The 20861-nt window shown below is 36.0% G+C and overlaps 1 protein-coding gene across 1 annotated transcript in view; it reads left to right on the forward strand.

Moving 5' to 3' along the window:
• RALYL (RALY RNA binding protein like) overlaps nt 1-20861 on the forward strand; it is a 706869-nt gene that overhangs the window by 338130 nt on the left and 347878 nt on the right. The window contains exon 2 of the mRNA XM_058528955.1: nt 2305-2583. Coding sequence (XP_058384938.1) covers nt 2328-2583 — 256 coding nt within the window. The 5' untranslated portion in view covers nt 2305-2327. The remainder of the gene's footprint in view (nt 1-2304; nt 2584-20861) is intronic.

The following is a 20861-nucleotide window of genomic DNA, read 5'->3' on the forward strand; positions in this document are numbered from 1 at the left end:
TGAAATGATAATGACCAAACTACGACAAAACTCTTTCATTATTATAAACACTGATAGAAACTGGCAAGTCAGTCTTTGTGTGAGAGATTAGACCCATATAGATTTTCAGGTGATTAAGGTCGTTAGGTAGAATTACACAATTGGCAGTTTGGAGTTAAGTTATGAGGGTCATCTATACAGAGTAAAAGGATGGAGACAGAGGAAGTGTGTTGACATTTACAGTGAGAATTCAGAGTACAGCTATGTCCTCATACTAAATTAAACTCAGAGTTGCTGTCAAAGACAGACCACTGGACTCCATGGGTCTGTTCTAATCTAATAATTTTTGTGTTTGCATTTAGCTAACTGATCCCTGTCCAGGAAATAAACGTCAACCATAAAAGTTGTTTATTCTTGAAAGTAACTCTATGATATATCTAAAAATATTTATCACATAAGAGTAAAAAGAAAATGATATTATTTCTATGGATTGCGTTACTGATGTTGGCCTGGAGTGGTAAGAAAGATAACCACCAATCCATTCTGGAGCCAAAAAAATGGATTTTTAGTGTATTTTTCCCCTCAGTGTGATTAAAATACACTAGATTATATAAAGAAGCAAAATATTTGTTTAAAATACATATATATATACCTTGATTTTTCTTGTTTGAGTTGATTCTCAGAGAATTTGTCTTGGTATGCAATAGCTCAAGTTGCAAAATTAAAAAGAAATTATCAGCTTTCCTTTCCTTCAACCTTCGCCTTGAATAATTCATAAAGAAACTACTTAAATGTTGCTAAGCTGAAATAAAACAAGGCAGCAATATAATCCTTGTTTTTAATGATGCCATAATGTTTATGTGAATAACTAAATGCTTGTGAAATCAGCGTTCATTGTAAAAAGATATGTATAATGGAGTGCCCAATATTTAGTAAAATTTTAATAATCCAAGATGTAGTAATTAACAGCATAATTTGAAACATTTTTATATTACTTGGTTGCTCTTGATTTCAGAAGTAGCTGGTTTAAGTGCATAGTGAGTAAATTTTCAAGCATATCCAATTCACGTGCTTTAAGATTTCCACCTCTTTAATGCTCAATTTAGAAATGTCATTTAAATTATTTTTTAAAAATACGATACACGTTAATTATTTTTATAGCGATAAGATTTTAAAAGAGAATCTTCATATAAAAATATATTTGTCACTGATAAAACTTATCAATTAGCTAATGTTCAACAATGATCATCAATGTCAGAGATTGTATCCTTGTTGAAATTTTAGTTTCACCATATTGGTTTTTTTAAATTGTTAGGCACTTTAGAAGATGGTGCCTGGCAAAAAAAAAAAAAAAAAAAAGATGCTTAATAAATATTGTTGAATGAATGAATTTTTAAAGCCTTAAAAAAATAAATCTATAAGTGCTGGAGTACTTAAAAATAAAGGTTTCAGTGAGTTGAATTAAGCACAATTAAACACTCTGCCAAGCTCAGAAAACAGTTTTTAGAAATACTAGCAGTCCTTAGGCAACACAGGAGCCGTTAGTTAAATCAATTTAAAATGACGTTAAGAATAGAAATTTCAACACAGATGCCCCAGGCTACTAATTTGCTGATCATTGATGAAAAGTAGCTACACATGCTGCTTTCTTTTCTGAAGCTGACATTTGATATTGGTGGAATGAAACAGAGTGTACAGAATTAATTCTGGTCAAATCCCTTGTTTTCAAAATCATGTTTTTCTTATGTTTCTCATGTTATTTTCTAATTAAATTTTTGATTTTTAATACCTTTTTTTCCTCTTCCACAGCTTTTAATGGACTGAATTGTTAGTTTCGGATAGAAGAGTTCTGATAATGAAATAGCCAATATGTCTGCCTTTCACAGAAAATGTAGAAATAAAAATGCATGTTCTCAACAATAAATGGAGATTACAGTACCATATTCCATCGTCAGACCTTAGCCATACTGGAATTTCTTTCTCGTTGATAGAATAAGGGGGCTTATTCCTTAAACTTGCTTCTGAAAAATTGATAGACTTAAAAATTTTTAAAAAACTACAAAATATTTAGTCGTTATGCCAGGCTGAATTTTGGATAAATAAATCAGAATTTGTTTATAACTATATACTAAGTGATGAGTGTTTTCTTACTGAATTTTGCAATGCAATGTTCAATTTTATATTACTAAATTTTCTTTTCAAGAAAATCAGTAATACTTAGGGATTTGAAGTTACCTGGTACGCTACTGAAAAACTGTTAAAAGCCAGTGGTATCCATTGAATCTAATTATTTTCCCCTTGATTGTTTGTTATTTTTTCTTTAAGGATTAAAACAAGGTGAGCCGACCATGACTGGCAAAACACAGACCAGCAATGTCACCAATAAAAACGACCCCAAGTCCATCAACTCCCGTGTTTTCATCGGCAACCTAAATACAGCCATTGTCAAGAAAGTTGACATTGAAGCCATTTTCTCAAAGTATGGAAAAATAGTCGGATGCTCAGTTCACAAAGGTTATGCCTTTGTACAGTACATGAGTGAGCGACACGCAAGAGCTGCGGTGGCCGGGGAAAATGCCAGGATCATCGCGGGCCAACCACTCGGTAAGTCATGCTCAGTTAGGGATTTCACATTAGGTTCCAGTCTCTGCACATATCTGGATGTGGTCTTACTGTTTAAAAGCCAGCACTACCGTAATATTGATCTCTTCCTTAACCAATTATAGTGCTTGTATATTTATAACTTATATTATTTTCTTGTTCTCATTTGTTTTACATATAAGTGTCTTATTTTCTATAGACATTTATAAACAAGATTGTAGGGGAGGAAGACAATTCCCCTACCATCTAGGTCCTTCTGGCTGGTCTAAGAATTAAAGTGACATGAGACAGAATAACAGGAGAAAATAATACAAAGCTTTATAACTTGTATGCAGGAGAGAAACTCAGAAAAACTGAGTAACTCTCCAGAATGACCAAAGCCGCCACCTTAAATACCACTTTCACCTAAAGACAAAGGAGGATGCTGGGGATAGTGGCTTGGGGCTTCAAAGGCGATGAAAATGCAAACATTTGTTAAACAAGTATTTGCTGGGCCAGCTATAGAGGATGTTATCTTCTGGTGCTAACTCCTTCCTGGAACAGGCCTTCTATCTTAAATTCTTTTAGACAGTTAGAAGGAAGGGCAAAGTTTCTTTCAGAGTCTTTTGTTCTTAAAAATAATCAAGCTGAAGGGACACATTTTGAGGTGGCCAATTCTGATCCCCTACAAGATCAAGTCTGCTCTGTAATACTTGTTACTTCCACCACCCCTAACGGGGCCAGACAAATAAAAAATATGCATCGCGTTTAACTTCATTTAACTTGAAGTGGTGTCTGTCTTCCAGGAAACACTACGCTAAGCAAAAAAATAACTTTGAATTTATGCATATAGCATTTGCTCTGAGAGGCTAATCTATTTTCCTCATTTCCTGTTTTTATTTTTGGGGGAGAAGGGATAGGAAATAGCAGAAGGCAGTAAATCTTGAGAACTGGAAAAAGAATATAACGCCCTCTTTCTTATCTTGTCAGGAATCTTATACATCGTGCCTGGTCAATCGTGCATTAATCAGATTTATGTCTAATGTCCAAGGAATAATGTAGTTTTTTCAAAGAAAGGAGAAAAATATAGTCAGAAGTAAAATGACAATACTTAGAAGAAAAAGTTTTTTAATAAATATGTAGGTAAAACATAAAAATTAGACTATTTTTCTACATGAGGAAAAAGTAAAATTAATACATCCTTGATGATTCCTTAATTTATATTTCTCGTCCTGTCCAGATTCATATATTAAACTAGTTATACAGTGTCTTCTCTTGGACATCCAACAGACATCTCAGCTTTATATGCCCAGAACAAAATTCTTTATTTTTTACACCCCCAACTTCTTCCACCCCCAGGCTTCTCCATCACAATAAATGGAACCTCCGTTTATCCAGTTTTTCAAACAAAAACCTGGGCTCGGTGTTAACCCTGATTTTGGTCTTCCCCCTATGCTCCAAATATAATCCATCATCACGTTTGTTGCCATCAATATATCCCAAACTCAATCACCATTTAAATCTGTACCAATAGCCATCTCATACAGGCCACCGTTATATCTCAGGTGGACTTCTAGAATAACCCCCTAACTGGGCTGCCTCATTCCACTCTTGCCAGAGTCCCTTTAGAAACGTAGATGAGATTATGCCATTAACCTGCTCTTAAACCTCTTACTGCATTTCCGTCTCACCCAGAATAAGATTTATATCCTACCTACAGGGCCCCACACTACCACACCTTCAGCTCCATCTTCTTCTCTCTGCCTTGTCCCACGTTAGCAATGCTGGCCATCTTGATATGCCTCAGACAGTCTAAGATTGCTCCTTCTCAGAGGCTTTGGATTGCTGTTCCCTCTGCTCAGAAGACAGGTCTTTGCTAATTATTTGGTGCCTGCTTTATTGTGTGCTGTTGCTTGAATTTTACTTCCCCAGAGAAGCTTTTCCTGACCAAACTATCTAAACTAGAAGAGTCTTCTGCTCTCTTACCTACGCTGTCTATTCCATTATGGTACTTTATATTTTTTTCATAGCTTTCTTCAGTATCTGGAATTACATATTTTAATTTATGATGTTACCCCTATCATGTCCACAGACATAAAGGTGAAGGAGCATATAAAGGAAACAAGCTAAAAGCATAAACAAATCAAGTTAGAAGAGTGTTAAGAATATTGTATTATCAAGTTATATAACATAATTATGAAAATGTTTGGGAAGGTGTGGAATTCAATACAATGAGGGTGAAGTCTGAGGTAATAATCTTGAGGAGAAAAACAGGTGTTTTACATAAGTTTTTGCTATAGACCCATAAATAATCATTACCATATAGGAATATAGTTTTTATTTACATTTCTCTAATTCATTTTTGTATATTCTAAAGAGAGATAATGCTTTCCAAAAGACATTGGGAAGTTTTTAATTTGTCCCTTTTTGTTTTCCTTAATGTCCTCATTCTACCTGTTTACTTTGATATGGGAATTTTATGATCATTTTTGTTTTTCTTTCTAAGTTGAAATTCTTATTTCAGGACCACATCTGAGCCAGTATCAGAAAAGTACCCATTTATTGCCTGTATCCTGATTGTTATGAAACTAGCACATAATCATAGAAATACATTTACTTATTATTTTTTAAAAATTAATTACCAGGGCCGGCCCAGTGGCTTAGTGGTTAAGTGCGCGTGCTCCGCTACTGGCAGCCCAGGTTCGGATCCCGGGCACACACTGACGTACCGCTTCTCCAGCCATGCTGAGGCCGCGTCCCACATACAGCAACTAGAAGGATGTGCAACTATGACATGCAACTATCTACCAGGGCTTTGGGGAAAAAAAAAAAAAGGAGGAGAATTGGCAAAAGATGTTAGCTCAGAGCCGGTCTTCCTCAGCAAAAAGAGGAAGAGTAGCATGGATGTTAGCTCAGGGCCAGTCTTCCTCAGCAAAAAGAGGAAGATTAGCATGGATGTTAGCTCAGGGCTGATCTTCCTCACACACAGAAAAAGAAATTAATTACCAATATAAGGTCAATTAAAAGTCCAATTCACTTATTAGTGAACTATAGCTAATTTTCCAGAATCTTGTTTCCTATTACTGCTCACTTGAGTGCTACCCTTTTGAGAAGAATGCAGTGGGGAAGGAGAAATATCCACACTAAAAATTTAGTGCCTTATTTAGAAAAACCCAAGGAAAAAAATGATAACACCAAATCACTATGCTTTGAGAGGCACAGATTTAAGTTGTGCTTCTAATAAGACACCATTCCTCATTCCCAGTCTTTCCTCTCGGATCCTCTCTTGGTTGTATCCTCAGGTTAATCTCTGGAGCGTGTATCTTAATTAGCCATAATCACACCTTCTGCCAATCCAAGGCAAAAATTTTATTCTTTTAGTTGAAATCTACTTTTTCACTACTTGTGTCTAAGCTGAATATCTTTTCATACAAAGCAATTGCTTTATAATTTAATTAATAACTTTGCTTTTCAGGTCAAGTGTCGGAATATACCCACCTTTTCTTAAACCACATTGCTAGAAATTCAAGCAAAAGCTTGTCTCCCAGTTGTTCCTTATAGGGAACTGGTTGCTCAGTCAAGTCTTGAAGAAGACCCTTAGTTTTTCACAAGATATGCCCATTTCTTGCTTTAAGTACTATACAGTCATGCGTCACTTAACAACAGGGGTACGTTCTGAGAAATGCGTCGTCGGGCAATTTCATCGTTGTGTGAACATCATAGAGTGTACTTACACAAACCTGGATGGTATAGCCTACCACACACCTTGACTCTATGGCGCTAATCTTATGGGACCACTATCATATATGCCATCCGTCATTGATTGAAATGTCATTATGTGGTGTGTGACTGTACCTTTGTTTTTAGTAACAGAGGAAAACTTAGGTTTAGGTAAATCACTTGCTTCTTGAGTTTTTTGACTCTCAAATAAACCCTTTATGATTTGCAACCCCCACTAAACCCTACACACCCTTAATTTGAAGTGAATTGATTATGGATCAAATAATAGACCACTGTCATAAGACATTGATATTAGCTTCATATACCACAAGCTATCTAAGCACACTTCTTTCCCTTTAGAGCAAGGAGGAAATTAACGTTGATTAAGCCATGCACTGGGCTAGTACTTTACTCATATTATCTTATTTGATCTCAATGCATATTCAGTATCTTCTACATAGAAACAATCTTTTCTTATCACTACATGTTTAAAAATATTTATATACAATTTAGAGATTAGAATTAAACATCAGTAGTACCAGAAAAATTAAACATCATAATGTGAGTTTTTATAGTTCTGTGGAGATTATAGATATATCCTTAAGCTAAGAATAGGCTATGCATGTGATGAAACCTGGCATTTATTAAATGGAAAATATTAATAGCTATTTTGATTCTGCAAGTAAAGGGGACACTGAAGGGTTTTAAGTTGGGAAGTAATATGTTGAAATTCTTTTATCGAAAGAATAATCCATCAGCAGTTTGATGGATAGATTAGGGTAATATAAAACTAGAAACGGGGACATGTGTTGGGATCCTGGTGAGAGAAGCTAGGTTTCAAATTGTGGAAATGAAGAGGGAAAAATGAGGAAAATGAGGTAGGATCGATAGGCTTCAATAACTAGTTGGCACAATGGGTGATGAAAGGACAAGACAGAAGAATCAAGACTCATTCCCGTATTTCTGGGTTGAGTTTTCTGTTGGATAGTTTTGCAGATCACTAGGATGATGGAGAATGATTTCCCAAGGGAAAAAGGTTTTCATGTAAGACAATGAGTTCAGGACTGAATAGATGTATTAAGGTTGGTGTGAATGCCTGAGGATATCCAGGTGTATGTATTTAGTAGAATCTTGGATACACGGGTCCAAGCTAAGAGGAGAGATTTGGACTAAGAGGAGAGATTTGAGAATCATCAACACAGACAGTGTTAAAGCTACAGAAATGGATAAGCTTGCCAGGGAAAGTATACAGAATGAGGAGAACATTGGCTGAAGATAGATCTGTGGAAAAAATTTTAAGGCAATAGAAAGAACCTTTCTGATAAGCCTTCTGCAAATCTAAATCTAAATAATTTCTACACAGCTATTTGAAAACTCTAAGCTGTAGTTACCATGGCCTTCCTAAACTTCCTGCATGGGATGCCTACTTTCTGAGCTGTAGAGTCCTTAAGTCACTTCCCTTAAACTGCTAATGATTTCCAAACTTCCAAGGCCATATGTGCAAAATGTTCTTATTGGTTCTAATATTTAAAAATCTTATTTATGAGAGCATGGTTTCTTTCCACATCAGTGTCTTCTATATCCAGTGCCATCTGCCCAGCTGAGTAGCAGAGAAAACTTTATCTACCTTGCCAAGTTTCATTATCTGCCTCTAATAAAACCATTGGCATAAAAAGAAATGTTCCTCAGACCAATTGCAAGTCAACCATTGCAGACCCAGTCAGGGTAATTTTACTCACTCGACTACATTAGTACACCTGAAAGTTTAAGAACAAGGATTCCATATATCTGTATTATAAAATATCCCGTCTCTGTCTGGAGAAAACATCTTTTATCATGAAATTATCATCAAATTCTGATTTGAAATTTTAAATAAGTATATATTTTACATCCTTTTCAAATTCATATAAAATGAGAAATCGTTTTAGAAATTGCTGAATCCCACCTAAAAATTGCAGTGCATGGAGGAACTAAGGGAGCTAAGAAATTGGAGCTCAGAATACTGGAACTCTAATCTGGTTTCTGAAACTAGGTCCCAGTCTAAGATCTTGATTAACTTCTCTCTCTTGGATTTTTTATTCTTACTACGTTGACAAAAATTACTGAATTCTATACCATAACAAATAAAAAGGCACCTTGAATTAGTTCAATAGTCCATCCATTTTATAACATGATAATGAACCCAAGGAATGTTTTACTGAAGGAAAAGTTGGTTTCCCGACCTTATTTCTCTTAAAAGCATATAGCAGAGAAGGTCCTAGATATTTTCACCTAAGCATCTTTGCAGTAGACACCTTTCCGCAAACATTTTTTCCTCATAACTTATTAGCCGTAAGGCAATTTTGCTATAAAAGATAAAATAACAGAAAATAAAAGAGGGACGTTAAAAAGGACATGATGAAACATGAAAAATAATGAAATTAAAAACACTTTATTGCAAAATACAAAATATTTGAATACATTTAAAATGTGTGTAGATTCATGGCAATACTGTGCAAATAACTGATTTTATTTTGTGGGTTGTACCTAAGCACTTGTGTTCGAAGTCTTTCATTCATAGTGTTATAACGTACGTATATTTTTTTGCTTGTTGATTCACTTGCTTCTTGGGCATCCATTGCACTTGTTCGTTTTTGCTGAAATTTCTTCCTTCTTTAAGAGAGGTATCAGTTTCCAAATACTAGGATGCGTATTGGTAAGTGAGCTTTGTGTTGTGTTGTGAAAAACCTTCTACACTGTTGTTTCTTCTTGGCGTATTGTCACGTGTCTGTCGATAGATGTTCCATAGTTCTTTGGGAAATGTGGAGCTATGATTGATATAATATAGAAATGGGAGTACTGCGTCAATGGAGAAATGGAACCAGACTCTCAACCAGCTGAAGCCAAACCGTCAACCAGTTATTTTATCTTTTACGATAAAATTGTCTTACAGACAATTAGTTGTGCAGCGAAAATGCTTGCAGCAAAGCTGTTTATGGTAAAGAAGCTTACGGCAGAAATACCAGACACAACCACATAAACTAAAAATTAAGGTGGTATTTTTTCCCTTGAGGTTAGACTCCTGTATATTTTTTACTCCAGAGCCATTAAACAAAAATACTTATTTCCTCAAACTGCCAAGAATGTCTCCTTTTATTTATTTTTTTAACCTGTGACGAAGCCATGTTGTAGACGTGATTGTGAGGGAGGCAGATTTATTTTGGGTGCCTTCCTCCCTCATTTCTATGCTATTTTCTTTAACGTTTATGCCTTTCTTTCTTTTTTTTTTTAATTTGTTTATTTATTTTTTCCCCCAAAGCCCTAGTAGATAGTTGTATGTCATAGCCGCACATCCTTCTAGTTGCTGTATGTGGGACGCGGCCTCAGCGTGGCCGGAGAAGCGGTGCGTCGGTGTGCGCCCGGGGTCCGAACCCGGGCCGCCAGCAGCAGAGCTCGCGCACTTAACCGCTAAGCCACGGGGCCGGCCCTGCCTTTGTTTCTCAGTTCACAGTTCACTCATTCAGACTTTGGTGACATGTGACCTCATGCCAGGCTGTGTGCCCAGGCTGTGACACTTTTCAAAATCACCCTCTCTTCTTTTTCCAGTTGTTGTCTCCTCTTCTCATTCCCAGGCAACAGTTGGCTGCCTGAGGAAATTTCCCTGATAAATACCCCTTATCATATGTTTGGAGATTTGATAATTGAATATATAAAAGGATTTCAAATAAATACACTGAGTGGAAAGGTGGATTGTTGGTATTGCTGCCTTCCAAGCACCCATCAGAGCATACCCTGTGGGTATTATACAGAAAAGGAAACTTGGCCGACACTTAATGTAGTTGCTTTTATACATTTTCAGTTCTTCAGCACATCTTTTGCACCACAGTGGGGAAAAGATATCCATTTTGATCCCTGGGTTCCTGCCTTGAATATGTAATGGAGGATTGCTAAATCTTCAGTGGAAAAGAACAGTTGATTGCATTTTGATCCACGTTACTTGGGGATTCCTACAAAATCAGAATCTGGCAATGAGATTATTCTGAATAATTTTTGTAGAAAATTATCTCAATTTGGTTATTTAACTTCTTTTAATAAAATTTAAATTTAAAAAGGTGAAATACTAAAATCTCCTCTTAATATTTCATTGAATTTGGATTGTAAGTTTTGTTAATATTGGAAATATTTATTCGTTGCATTTTTAATCTAAATTTAGTCATCCCAACATTTTCTTCTCTAAAATGTTATGTGAAAGGTGAAAAAAACTTTTTAAATGTTTAACACTGAGAATTTTTTTATGAAAGGTCCTTTCATAAAGTGTCCTTTTGTACCAAAATATCATGTAGAGGTTGGAGACAAAGTCTAGATCAGTGCCAATTTCTACTGATTACACTGGCTTGATTACAAACATGCTGTAGATAAACATTTGTAATGTCTTTATTTTTAGATTATTTCACTGTTATGCTGCTTGCAAAAGACAAAATTTATGAACTTAAGAATTCAGTTATTCATAGTAGGAGGAACCCCACACAAAAACGTAATTTGTCTATAAAGATCATTCTTGCTCTAAAACCTGTATACAGATTCCCATTGTGGAGGAGCAGTCTAGCTTAGGAAAAGAATACATAAAATAGAAAATTAAATTAATTTCATTACATTATAAACATCTTGCAAATGCTGAAGGAATTCAAAGGAGGGGCAGGATGAATAGAGATTGTTAATTTTAAATTAAATCTAGTTAATATTCTTAATCCCGACCAGGAATGCATTGGTAGAAAGGAAGATATTGGAGAGCCATGCTGAGTAAGGGTAAAGAAGAAGAAAACAGACAAATGCTGGTAACGATCCATTGAGCACACCCTAGGAGTGATGGATTTCAAATGTGTTTTTATCCTGAGCTACCATTTTTCATCCAGAGTGATCTTTTCAAAATACAAATCTAATCATGTTACCCTCTGATAAAACCTTTCATTGATTTCTCATTGTTTTCAGAAAAAAACCTGAAACTCTTGTGGTGGCCTATATCATTTCTTTCTTGCTCATTTGCACACTTACGTCATCATCCTCTTAGCCTGGCTCAGTGCTCCATCTAAATTGACTTCTATAAGTTCTTTGAACAAGTCATCTTCTTTCCCTCACCAGGACCTTTGCACATGCTGTTTGACTCTGTAGAATGTCTTTCCCTACTAAGCTCCCCGCCACTTCACCTCACTTCCCTTCGCTTTCCTATTCATCCTTCAGATCTCAGATCAAAAGTCCTTACTTTAAGGAAACCTACTTGGGTCCCTCATACCTAGTTAGAATGTTTTACTTCCTTTGTGAGCATGTATCTTCTTTTCACTTATATTTTATATTTACTTTTTTGTAATTAGTATCTATTCCTTCTCCCTCTAGGGTCAGTTCCTTGAGAGCATTTACTACATATATTTATATTAATCTTTTCAGCACCTAGCAGAGTGCTAACACTTCCGTGGCAAATGCTCAGTAAGTATGTGTTGGGTGAATGGTTGGATGGTTGGAGGTACAGATGGATTTCACTAAAGGGCTTTTCTCCCATTGAAAAGAGCAACATGAGAAGACAAAAACAGAGAGGAAGAAGGAGGAGGAAGAGGAAGAGGAGGAGGAAGAGGAAGAGGGGGAGAAAGAAGGAGAAGGGGTGGGTTGCAAGCTCCCTGGAAAGCAAGTAGCTACAGTTTGGGGTTGCTGTAAAGAGAAGGCACTGTGCCCTCTGTGTAGGGTGACTAGTGTCAGGGGGAAATTCCTATCTTCACCCCTCTTGAGTTCTTATGGCTGGACTAATAATAAAATTGACACAAGACCAGATTAACAGGAGAAAAACCAATTTAATACATATGCGTTGGAGATTGTAAAAATCATGCTCTTCGAGATGGGCAAAGCAGGCTGCTTTTATATCTTTTCATACAAACAAATGATAAATTTGTGAGGAATGACAGGACAAAGAATCATAGATTTAGGGTACATAATAAGAGACGAATTTAAACAGAGTTTAGGCTCAAGGTACTAAATTAGTAAACTTACATATGCTTTTATTTACCAAAGATAACTTTATATCATGTTAACTTGAAAAACTTTGGAATACTTGGATAATTTTATATCATGTTAACTTGAAAAACTTTATTATATTTAGAAATAATTTATATAAGCACTTACTTTAAGTAAATAGAGCTCTTTAAAAATCAATTTTGATAAAATCATCTGGAGGTAGAAAAATACCATATTTATAACATACTTACATGCACATAGACAAAAACAGAGATCTTATAGCTTATAATTTAAAATTTGAGCCATGAATCAGGTACAATACAAAACCCTCTAGGTTATAAATAATAGTGTCTCTAGCATATAGAACAGGTTAAAGTTAGATACTTAAAAGGTTTTTATTTTAATATTTGTGGAGAAGATTTTTAAAATTCTTATTTTCCCTAGACAAGGAGGCTGTGAATTAGATTTTGGGCAAGAGAGCCTTTCTAACAGCTTGCATTTTAAAATGGAATACTTTTCCCTTTCTTTTTTCCTTTAAACTCAGGTTTTACCAATTGAGGTAGCCAGGCTTAGTTTCAGGTGATTGTGGGCTGTTATCTCCTGAGGTGGTTATAGTCCAAACACATGAAAATTTACAACTTCAAAGGACGGAGAGAGACTACTGCAGGCTTCTTTTTCCTAGGAGTTTCGAGATAATTGCTATAAATTCTTCCTGCAGGATGGTTGTACTTTCAATGTCCTGATTTTTATTTTTAACATATAGCCAATTTAAAAGATCTATCGTCTGGCCATTGACAAGTAGGATCTTAACGACTCAAACCAATAGGCCTTTTATGGCTTAACCATGGACGTAAGAGGTGTCCCCAAAAAGGAGAGTGCAAAGGATGCAGCTCTTACCAGATCCCAAAGTTCACTCCCAGAGGATAGTCTAAGAAAGCAAAGGCCTTCATTGCACAGGCAGTAAGATCAGTGTAGTGAAAATGGTGTCTCTGGTCTTCACAGGAATATGGGATGCCTCCTGTCACAGACCCGCTAATCTGTGACACTGGGCAGGCACTACTGGAATGGAATTTTTCCAGCACTAACAAGCAACAAAAGTTGAGATGACAAAAGTCCCTTATGGACTGGGACCCCTTATGACAAACTCCCCTTAGAGCTGGCACGGCAAGACAAAGAGAGTGCCTATTGTGACTGTGTGTCTTGGAACTCCAGTCTATATGATTGGCCACCAGCTGCACTCCGTAATGCACCTTCTGGGTGATGGAGACCAGAGAAAATATTTTCACTGGTCACAAAGCCGGGGTCTCAGGACGTAGAACAAGATGGAAGGAAAAACCGCCTCTGTTTTTCACATGAGGACCCACAGCAAAGGTTGTCTAAATAGACGTGGGTCTGGTCAGAACTGTAAAACTCCCCACTCTGTGAGTCTGGCAAGAACAGCAGGCTTATAAAGGGCTATTTCTGCTGTCCTGCTCTATGATTCTTCCTCCTTATGACAAATTACACAACAGACAGAGACAAAGGAAAACAGTGATTGTCTGTGGGAGGAAAGGATCAACAAAAATCAAGAGTACTCCTTTAGAAATACCAGTCGCTCAAGTCCCAAGGAACTGATTCCACAAATATTTTCTCCTGTTAATCTAAATTTAGAGAGACAGAAAAAAGATTGTCATCACTCTTCTTCTCATCAAATCCCACAGACAGAGATCTAGAAGGCTGACATTGTAAGAAAGCTTACCTTTTCTGGATGGCTTCTGTGTCAGATGTCCCAGGATCTCTTAGCTGCAGCACTGATGGAGAGAAAGCAGTCTCCTAGCTGATGACTCTCCTGCCTGGCTCGCCAAAACTGTCAGGGAGGGGCAGATATCCCCTGCTTTTATCCCTCTTGAGTTCTTATGGCTAGATTAATAATAAAGTTGACATAAGACCAGATTAACAGGAGAAAAAACAATTTAATATGTATGTATTGGACATCATAAAAATGATGCTCTTTGAGATGGGCAAAGCAGGCTGCTTTTGTATCTTTCTACACAAACAATAAATTTGTGAAGAAAGACAGGACAAGGAAACGTAGGTCTGGGTGTGTAATAACAGGAGGGTAAATAGTTTAGGCTTGAGTTAATAAATTATTAAAAGTAACCAGGTTTGCTTATACAGGCTTCTCAGCCCTGAATTCTCTAGCTATGGTAATAAGGGTATCTCTCTCCTGGTATGCAGAGGGTACCTTTCACATGTGAGATTTATTTCCTGCTTTCAGGGAGAACAGAGAGAGGAGGGTCAAAATGCCCCCTTTTTTGTTTGCATTGGCTGCTTATCAATAACTTTAATTCAAAATAATCAATATGCCATTATGGAATATTTCGAGGTGGCCTGCCCTGGGCCATAACACTAGGTATTCAGTCTCTCTAAAGTCAGACACCTCAGAGGTAGCTATTCAATAAGCCTGATTTAATTTTTTCTAAATATAATCCAGTCTTTAATAAGCGTGAAATATTAACACACACATATTTTATTCAAAGGTTATAGAAAATGATATAGTAGTTTAAAGAAAGATTTTATTCATGGAAAACTTCCTCTACATTCCTTAAAATGACATCCTTTCATAGTTTTCTCTTATGAATAGCTGGATATTTGCGTGGTAATTCATCATTGTCAAAGCTTTTTCAAGCACAGATTATCTTCTTTGATTCTCACAACAATGCCGAGAGGTAAGTACTATGAGTATTTATGCCCATTCTTCTGGCTGGGAACTGAAGCTCAGAGAAGTTCACTTGCCTTATATCACACAAATGGTGGTGTAGGATATCAAACTCACATATCTGACCCTAATTATTTTCACTATTTATTCTTGCCAGCAATTCTTTTCCAATCAGTATATCAGTAGAGTGACTATAGACTTTATCATCCAAACCAGGATGCTTCTGAGAGTGAGAAGGGATGCTATTAATGATTATACTGTGACATCAGGCTTAAATCAGGATGGTCCTGGACAAACATGAATGTGTGGTTCTTATTATCTATTGCCTTTGTACTTAAGTAAAGTGGACTTATTAACTTACTTGATCATTCTCATAGGACAAATATTGTCTAGTATATTAGTTAAAGTATGCCAGCCTCAGTATCAGATAAACACTGACATTTCAGTAGTTAATACAATGGAAATTTATTTTTTCCTTCCATACATTTATTTTTGCCTCACGAACAGTGACCTGAGGAGGAGATGGGGTGGGGCTGGAGGCTCTCTTCTCTTTTACCCAGGGACCAGGCTGTATGAAGTTCTAACAGCTTTCAGTGAGTGGCTACCATGGATCTGGGAAGAAGTCAAACCAGCAGACAGGTGAAAAGAGAGGGAGGATGATGCTCTGGCAGTTTTGCAGTTGAAGCCTGGAAGTGGTGCTCATCCTCTCTACCTACGTTCCATTGACCACACCTAGATGCAGGTGGGGCTGGGCAGCCATTCCCACCAGTAACCGTGTAAGCAGGAAGAATATAAATCTTCAGTGAGAAGTTAGCTTCTTTGCCACATGTAATTGAATGACATGGAGAAGTTATTCACTAAGAATTCGTTTCCTAATCTGTAAAATGGAAATAGTGGGGCTTAGTTCACAGTGCAATGCAGAATTCATGTTTATACAGTGCTTAGAACCTTGCCTGCATATGGTACATACCTTGTGGTAAACATTTCTACATGGGGATTTCAGACTCTGAAATCATTCTAGTGCTATGAGAAATCCTCTTTTTTTGGCTGCACCATGCTGAACAGATTCTGAATAGATGGTACAGGCAGGCTATGATAGGAGAGTCAGTAGTTTCAGGTAATTACAGGTGTGATGGGAGATGACTCTAGGGAAGGAGTGATTTAAAATCAGTGTTCAAAGGAAGGGCAGGCATGGAAAGGTAATTCCAGGTGAATGAAGCGTTATACCTGGAGTCCTAATTCGGACAGAAGAGAATAAAGCCCTTTGGGTGAAGAAGCGGGCTCCTGGAGAAAAGTGGAGGGAGAGAGATTGATTCCAGGCTGTGGAGGGTCTTGAATGCCATACTGATGATTCCAAGTGTGTAGAAATACTTATGAGATTGTATTTGGTGTAATGAAGACTGACTTCAAAAGACTATCTTATATTAGTTAACTATCATCTGACTTGCTGTAATGTTTTAATTATGTAACATTATTTAATATGCACTTTGATTTCCTCTTACTGTTGGGATATTCTTCTTCATTCATTTGTCAAATAATTATTAATTCTCTGTTTCAGCCAGGACATCAGCTTGAGTGAGGTCCTCTGGGAATAAAGATTACACTCAGATGTAGTGCAGTTGTCGCCAGCTACTTGATGAATATTTTAAATTTATTTATTTATTGTTGTTGTAAGATAATTGTCATTAAGTAATACGGTGCCTGTATTTCGCAGTTTTGGGTGAACTGTGTATAGCAATACATGTCTTTAGAGCAGTGTTTCCTAACCTTGGCTGTATTGAAATTTTGGGCCTTTGTTTTGGGTGCCAGTCCTGTGCATTGTAGGATGTTTAGAAGCATCTCTGACATCTACCTACTAGATGCCAGTAGCACCCACTCCCAATAGCAACAACCAAAAATGTGTCCTTATGTTACAAAATGTCCTCTGAGGGGCAAAATTACCTCTGGCTAAGAATCACTACTTCAGAGTAATCATAGCAAAATAAACTCCATTAATTCAGAAATGTTATAATAGTTTTAATCAAGATAAACTATGTGAAAGCAGTGCTTTGAATTATTTTGACAATAACTCATAATTTATAGTCAGGATAGATCTTTTCCAGTTGTCCAGAAAGCAAAACTCTGTGTGTGCATTTCAGAGCAATTACAATAATGTATTTATGACCATAGCTTGCCACTTGTGTCACCAGTTTGTTTTAATTCTTAAAAAGACAAAAACACCAGAAACAAATTGATCTGTCGATACAGTTGACATGTTTATGTGTTTACTGATTGTAAACAAAAAAAAAAGCTTTTTAAAACAAGCCCTACCTCTTCACATCCTTAATATAATGTCTTTTATTGATGTGATTTTTTTCATTAAATCCTTCCATTCGAACATTTCAGATCGCCACTAGAAATTATGAAGAAAAAGAATGGCTTGTAAAAGTGTTAAGTGAAAGATACTGTTTTCTGAGGCTACTCAGATGCTCAAGATAATGTTCAAATATGTACTATTCAATAGTACCACTAAGAGCCTGTTACAACAAAGAAAGTAAGAATTGCGTCATCCCCAGTTGATGTTTTCTCTAAGAAATACATTAGTTTTACCATTGCATCCGTCCTGGTCCATTTGGGTAACTATTATTCTCCTGCATACGTCTTCAGGTACAAATGAGATGCAGTGTCTGAACGCCTAGTAAGGACAGATTGACAGAGAGCCTGGGCTGAAGTGATGAGTACAGATAATCATTTTGGACAACGTCGTCTATTGCAGGTCCCCTTGAGACGTGCACAAACCTTGTGAGGGCTTCTGAGTCGTGAAAATCTTGTAGAAAACATCCAAAGAATGCTGCCAGTAATAAAGAACACTTTTAGCAAGACACCATTGTATAAACCTATTACCATTTGTACTGAAAAAAATATAAAAAGTTTTCTAGCTTCTGCCTCAATCTCTAAAGAACATATTGTCATCATACTTTCTCAACTTGATAGTTTGACAAAACTTCCACTTCCCAAGATATAAATCAGAAGTTAATCCTTCAGCTAATTAGAACATTTGCTGCAATGAGAATATGAAATTTGACTTAGTAAATCTTTGCATTTTTCTTCCTTTGAAACTATTTGCCATTCTGGCTTTCTTTCTCCACTAAAGAAATGCCCAACACATTCCTTTATTTTAAACAATCAATTTTCCAACAAACTTTATGTTATCCAGATATTAAAGTGGTTATCAATTGCAAAATGTTATCTTTAGATGACCATTATATTTGTTTTCAAAAATCTATTCACAAGGCTGCGAAGGATCTTCAATGGTATACTTGAGTGGAGGTGTAAAGAATTATTTATGAGATGGTGTTTAGTATCTGTCATTTTTATTTCCTCTTTTCTGTGGTTGACAGAAATACGTTGCCACTCTAAAATAGTAGATTTTAATAATAACATTTTTATGTATATGTTTTTTCACTCATCAGCCTTCTCAAAGAAGTTCAATATTCACTCTATTACATTTGAAAAATTATCTTTCCAGCATCCTTCTTGGGAGCTAGATAATTAATTAAATTAATCCTATTTTACAAATAAGGAAATTCTATAATGTACTGAATGTTAAAGAGATCGTGGTTTCATGAAGACAAAAGTCTTGGAACTTCCTTGTAAGATTTTTCAAAGTTACTGTAAGTTATTCTTAGTTTTACTATCCAAAAGTATACATAATATCTGGCAATTGTTTAAGAAGTCTTCATCCTTTTCCTCCTTCCATCTTCATCCTCCGTTGTTTACAGATAATAAGTATTAAAAACAGCACTCTGTGAGCTGCAAAGCGCAATACACATTTTGGTAATTAAACAGAGCTACTTAATATGCTGTAAACAAATGCTAATTAGCAAACTTCCACGATAGAGTGAATTATAGAACTAACGGTCTGTCAACCAGGGAGATACGTGGCTGCACATATGATAGAAAGCCTGGGGGATTTTCTTTATGTCTCTAAAATTGGTTATTTGACTCAGTCACTGAACCTGAATTAGTGAAAGCAGTGGTAGACGCTGTTCATCAGCAATTTCTTCACGAAGACTCACTGGAAGCTCCTGAGCAACACTTAGAAGGATCGTATTAGTTCTAAATTATTCCCTAGAACAAAACTGGACATAATCATAGATAAAACTCAGTACCTCAAGTTATCCTTTAATCTTTTTAATAAAATGTCTGAAAGTCACTTGTGAATTGGTTTCAGAATACTGTACTAATATGAACATTTATTCTTTCAACAGTATGGAATTGTGGAATGTGTTAGATGCTTGCCAACAGATATTAAGCTCTAGAGGGGCAAAGAAACGCAGTGCCACACCAAAATAAAAGCAAAGTAAAGCAAAATAATACAATACAATAAAATAGATGATTCCCCTTGGAAAATATTTTAATTGTGGAGTAAAATATGTATACATAAAGTAACATGCAAATGAAGATGGAAAATAGAAGGGAAAGCATGATATAATGCAAATCAAGTACCATAAAAGGATAAATTATTGTAAGTTTTTCAGGGCAATTGCAGAGTAAAATATGTGTGTATGGAATAACGTACAATAGGAGGTGGAAAATAATTAAGATGAAGCATATTGTAATGCACACCATCCAGTGCTGCAGGAATTTTGAAAAGGAATACACTATTATAAGGTTGTTTGGAGAAGGTCTTTCAGGAAATATAAGTTTGAATTTAAAGAGCTTGGAAACAGTCAATCTAAAATACGTGGCAAAAAATTAGAATATTAAACCTCAAGAAAATTTTTAGATACTGCAATTTCTAATTTATTTGAATTGTAACTAAATACAGAAATTGAAATTATAGCTTCCAGTGTTTGTGAAAGATGGTGGTTGAGATCACAGTCTCTGGACGCAGGCTTCCCGTGTTAGACTTCCAGCTTTCCACTTCAGAGCTGCGTAATTTGGGGCAAGTTGCTAAAGGTCTCAGTGCTCTTCCCTTGTCTGTAAAATGGAGATAATCTTAAGACGTCCTACCTCACAGAGTTGTTGTGAAGATTAAATGCATCAATATGTGTAAAATGCTTAAAACATTGCCTGGGACATACAACATTCTATAAAAACCAAAGGCAAGTAAAAGGGCGAGGCATCCTATTAAGTGCTCTTGTTCTATGGTTCTCAAAACCTACAGATGAATTCAGAGAAGTGGAATCCTAGTCCTAGATTTTCAGCTTCCTGGAGGTGTTGAGCCTGTCCAAGAATTGATCCTTTCTGGGCTCTGTTTTCCTCATCTGGGAGGAAAGGGTGGCTGTGAATCCCCAGGGAGGCCTCACCTCCATTATGGTTTGTGCTATTTCTGTCCTCTTGAAGAAATCTTTGCCTACTCCACGGTTATGAAGACATCCTCCTGTGTTTCCTTCTAAGGGGCTTTTTTTTGTTTTGTTTTACGATTTACATTTGGATTTTAATAGATCTGGAGCTGAATTTTTTGTATGGTGTATGTTAGTGAACAAATCTACTTATTTCCATATGAATATCCAATTAACTCCATTTTTTGAAGAAACTGTTGTTTCCTCACTGCCCTAAAATGTCAATGTGGACATAGAACAAGTGGTATATTATATATATGTAAATATTTATATATATTATTGACTATATTTCATATACAATTATATATAGAATTTTTATTTAATATCAATTTATGCATATAATTACATATATGCTATAGATATTATACTATAAATAGTACTGATACTCCTGTAAATGGCAGCATTTTGGACATTTCATTTCCTAATTGTTCATTACTGGTATATTTATTGATATACTCACAGATCTTCTAAATTGACTTATTAATTCTAATAGTTTACCATATATTTTTTGTATATTCTGCGTGTACTACCAGGTCTCTTGCAAATAATGACAGTTTTATTTCTTATCTTCCAATACG

This window comes from Diceros bicornis, chromosome 33, assembly GCF_020826845.1.
Source record: "Diceros bicornis minor isolate mBicDic1 chromosome 33, mDicBic1.mat.cur, whole genome shotgun sequence".
NCBI classification, from domain to species: Eukaryota; Metazoa; Chordata; class Mammalia; order Perissodactyla; family Rhinocerotidae; genus Diceros; species Diceros bicornis.